The following is a 3,622-nucleotide window of genomic DNA, read 5'->3' as shown; positions in this document are numbered from 1 at the left end:
TGCCAACATTTCGGCCAGAATTTCAGTCCTTCATCACAGTTAAGAACAAAAAACAAGAAATAACCATTATGAATAAAAGGAATTACTGAATAATTAGAAAATAACTGACAATATAGATTCATAAATAGTGTTAGAAGAAAATGTATAGTCCAAGTACCATAAGAATGAAACGGCACTACTGCAGATTTGAGGTTACTAAGGTGATGCCTCAACACACTCAGCTACAATGGCCTCAACTCTATTGATTATACTATTCTCCTCTTTAAACATCACACTAGGGAAGTGCATAGGGTGCAATAATGCCTTAACCTGGTTCTACTCCTTATCTCTCCATTTCTGAAACTGTCATAATTCCCAATGAACCTCCCTTTTTTTTTTCTTTTTTTTATCCCCCTCCCTCCCCCAATGAACCTCCCTGATCATCACTACTTCTCTTATGAAGTAATACCAAAGGATCTTCTCTCTCATCAACCTCATTTTCCATTTATATAAATGACCTCCCAAACTTTATTAACCATTTCCAATATCATTTGTATGCAAATGATCTGCTAAAATACATTTCCTTACATCTTTTCAACATGCTGCAGGTGTCTCATATGTTCCAAACCGATATATAGTATTAACTCTTGGGCTTCAAAAACAAGTTGAGCCTAAAACCAGCCAAAATTAAGGCCATGCTTGCTTATAACTTCAAAGCCTTCCATTAATGCGCTTCCCTGCTGTGTACAGGGTTATGGGGGAAGAATAGTACAGAATTATTATATACCTTATTCATAAGATGGGCATCCTTTTAACTGTGAGAATTACAGAGGAATATCCCTGCTCCCATCTTCTTATAAAATATTTCAGAATATTTTATTCTCTAGACTCCATTCTTTTGTTGAAAGGAGGATGGGTTGGATATCAAGCAGGATAATGGAGAGGATGCCTGAATACAGTATCCAGACTCACCACCTTTGTGAGTTTCCATGCTCCCTATATATAGTGTGATTTGAGAGAAATTTTAAGATAGAATGATTGCCCTCAACATCTTTCTTAAGTTAGTTCGCCACTATCAGAATGACAATCAAGGCTACTCATTGCTAGGTAAAAGTATCCGGAGATATGTCTGCGTTTTTTCATAGCCACAAGGGATTCAAACAAGTTGATTCATAGCATGCTTGTTGCTTGATATGGCCTTGGAATATGCTATCAAAGAAGTGAGGAAACTGGTTAGAAAGGACAATTTTCAACAAATTGTACCAAATCCTAACTTATACTGATGACCTTGCTTTTTTTAATGCATTTTTTTGGGCAAAAAGAATTCTTTCCTGAATCTTCCAAGAATACATACTTAAGTTATTATTATTATGTTTTTTTTTTCTCATTTGGAGCATTTTGACTGAGCTCTAATTTTTTGAGCTCATTTGTTTACATGTATTCTTCAGATTGTAAATGGTATCCTATCATTTAGTATGTAATGTTGGGGCAGATTTTCTTTATGAGTTCAACCTTTTTTTAATTATATAGGCCTTCTTTTTTTAGACATATCTTTTGTAGAGTAGCCCTGAATGCCCATTGTTTCCCTTAGTAGTAACATGTGCCTAATGCACAAGTTGTCTATAAAAAAGGCTGATTTCTATTCTAGGCAATCAAATTATATTAGTAATAAACTTTCCCTTTCCACAACTAGTAACTACTCTCAAAACAAATATACAAAAAAAATTAAGTAATTTTGAAAGCACTTAATTGTTTTTTTGAAAACCGAAGAAAAATTTACTTCTGAAACCTACTACTGACTGATGCTCATTCACAAATACAATATTTTCCTTGATCCAGTTATAAACATGTTACCTATTGATCTTGAAACATAGTAGTAACTAAATAACAAGATAAAAATAAGTGTGGCTTGAAAGTGGGGCGAAACGTCGGAAAATAAATAGTTGTAAACTATTTTTGTTTCTCTTTTGACCGCAACCCTGACCATCTTCTTATATATAAATTTTTATGGTCAACTATATATACATATATATGGCTTGAAAGGTTTTTAAAAAAGTTACATTATGATTTGAATATTATAAAACAGAAAATATTTATATGCTTACTTAAATTAATCATAATTCCAGTGCGATGTTACTAGCTTGCAGAACAACGATTATTTTTATAAGTTAATTGGGAATATAATATTATGTTGGTTAATAGGTAATTAATAATATCGAGGAAGCATGGTCTCTATGTAGTGAATACTGATGTGATGTCCATTACTGGTAGATCAACCCTACTTTGTTATAATTTAGTTTTATTATTATAATTTTTTTTTTTTATCTTTCAGTTATAATATCGTAGTTTGGCCTATACATGGTGAAATGATTGTTTTTGGATTGCGTAATATTTCAAGTTTCAAACAAGAAGATATTGAATCTGGAAAAATAATATACTCTCATACTTCCCATAGTTTGGCTCAAGATAAAATCCAGTTTAAGGTAATCATATTTTAATTGGTGACATTGTTAATTATTTGTATTACTTAAAAGTAATAGGTTAATTATAAGGGTGAGTTGTAATTATTCTGATTGATGTTGAATATTTTCTATATCATGGACTTTATTTATTGGTCTTAGTTATTTTTTGATAGATAAAAATTAATAATTTTATTAAATTCATCACTAAGTATTTTTAGCCTGGTTAGCATTTTTAATCAGCTCATTTTACTTTTTTATGGACAGAATTTAGTCATTTATGAAATATTAGAATCTTTAGTGGTACAGTACTGTTTGTATTTTGAAGGATTTATATTCTCTTGAGTAAGCTAAAATTAAATGCAGCATTCAGTGGAATCATAAGAAACAAGAGCTTAGCTTTCATGTTGAAAACTATCTTGGATTTTTTATTTTAAGTTTTAACAAAATGTTTATTGCATTTTTTAAAATCTCTATTACCTATCCAATAAACCTAACTTACCTCATTTGTAGTTCTTGGATAGGAAATGATTCAAACTTTTTCTTGTGTATATTATTGGATCACTAAATGGCACATTGTTGCCACTTGAATAAATACTTTTAAAAAACATATGTTTGATCCTTATAATTAAATATGATTACGTCCTGTGAGTTGGTTATTGGCTAGAGGAGTATCCCTTGGATGCCAGACATGGGGTTAGTTGGAGGAACTTTTTAAGTTTCTCCCAGCTTAGTCAGGTCATTGACTCAGTTACCAGCCCAGCATTAAGAGTGGCCCTCGAGGAATGAAAGAGGGTATGGAGCAGGCTTGAACAACCTGCTCATAAATAATTAATCCAACACATCTCTGTAATAGTTTTATTATTTGATTTTATTAAAGTAAAATTATCTGAAAAGTTCCCAGTTTAAGTCTCCAGGTAAGGATTACTGGGGGGTATCTAACATAGATAGAATTATTGGTTAGCACCCTTTGAAGACTTACTCCACATATGAAGGTCTGTTATACAATAAAATTATACATTAATTGTTTCCTTTTCTTTTTTCCAACTTTGGTACTTTTCTACTTTGATCACAAAAGAACTTTTTTCTTCTTCTTGACTACAATTCCTGTACTAAGTGTGCTTTAATATAATTTCTTTAATTAATGTTTTACCACATAGCTCACTTAATCTTTATATATATAT

At 31.3% G+C, this 3,622-nt stretch overlaps 1 protein-coding gene across 3 annotated transcripts in view; it reads left to right on the top strand.

The window, feature by feature from the left end:
* The window catches only part of kon (chondroitin sulfate proteoglycan 4-like protein), a 132,552-nt gene that overhangs the window by 113,915 nt on the left and 15,015 nt on the right, over positions 1-3,622 (top strand). For all 3 annotated transcript variants that reach the window (XM_067045646.1, XM_067045645.1, XM_067045647.1), the window contains one exon: positions 2,312-2,462. In XM_067045646.1, coding sequence (XP_066901747.1) covers positions 2,312-2,462 — 151 coding nt within the window. The remainder of the gene's footprint in view (positions 1-2,311; positions 2,463-3,622) is intronic.

Source organism: Halyomorpha halys, unplaced genomic scaffold (genome assembly GCF_000696795.3).
Source record: "Halyomorpha halys isolate HHAL.00 unplaced genomic scaffold, Hhal_1.1 Scaffold936.1, whole genome shotgun sequence".
NCBI classification, from domain to species: Eukaryota; Metazoa; Arthropoda; class Insecta; order Hemiptera; family Pentatomidae; genus Halyomorpha; species Halyomorpha halys.
Note: the sequence above shows the minus strand (reverse complement) of the source record. Positions and strands in the feature narration are given on the sequence as shown.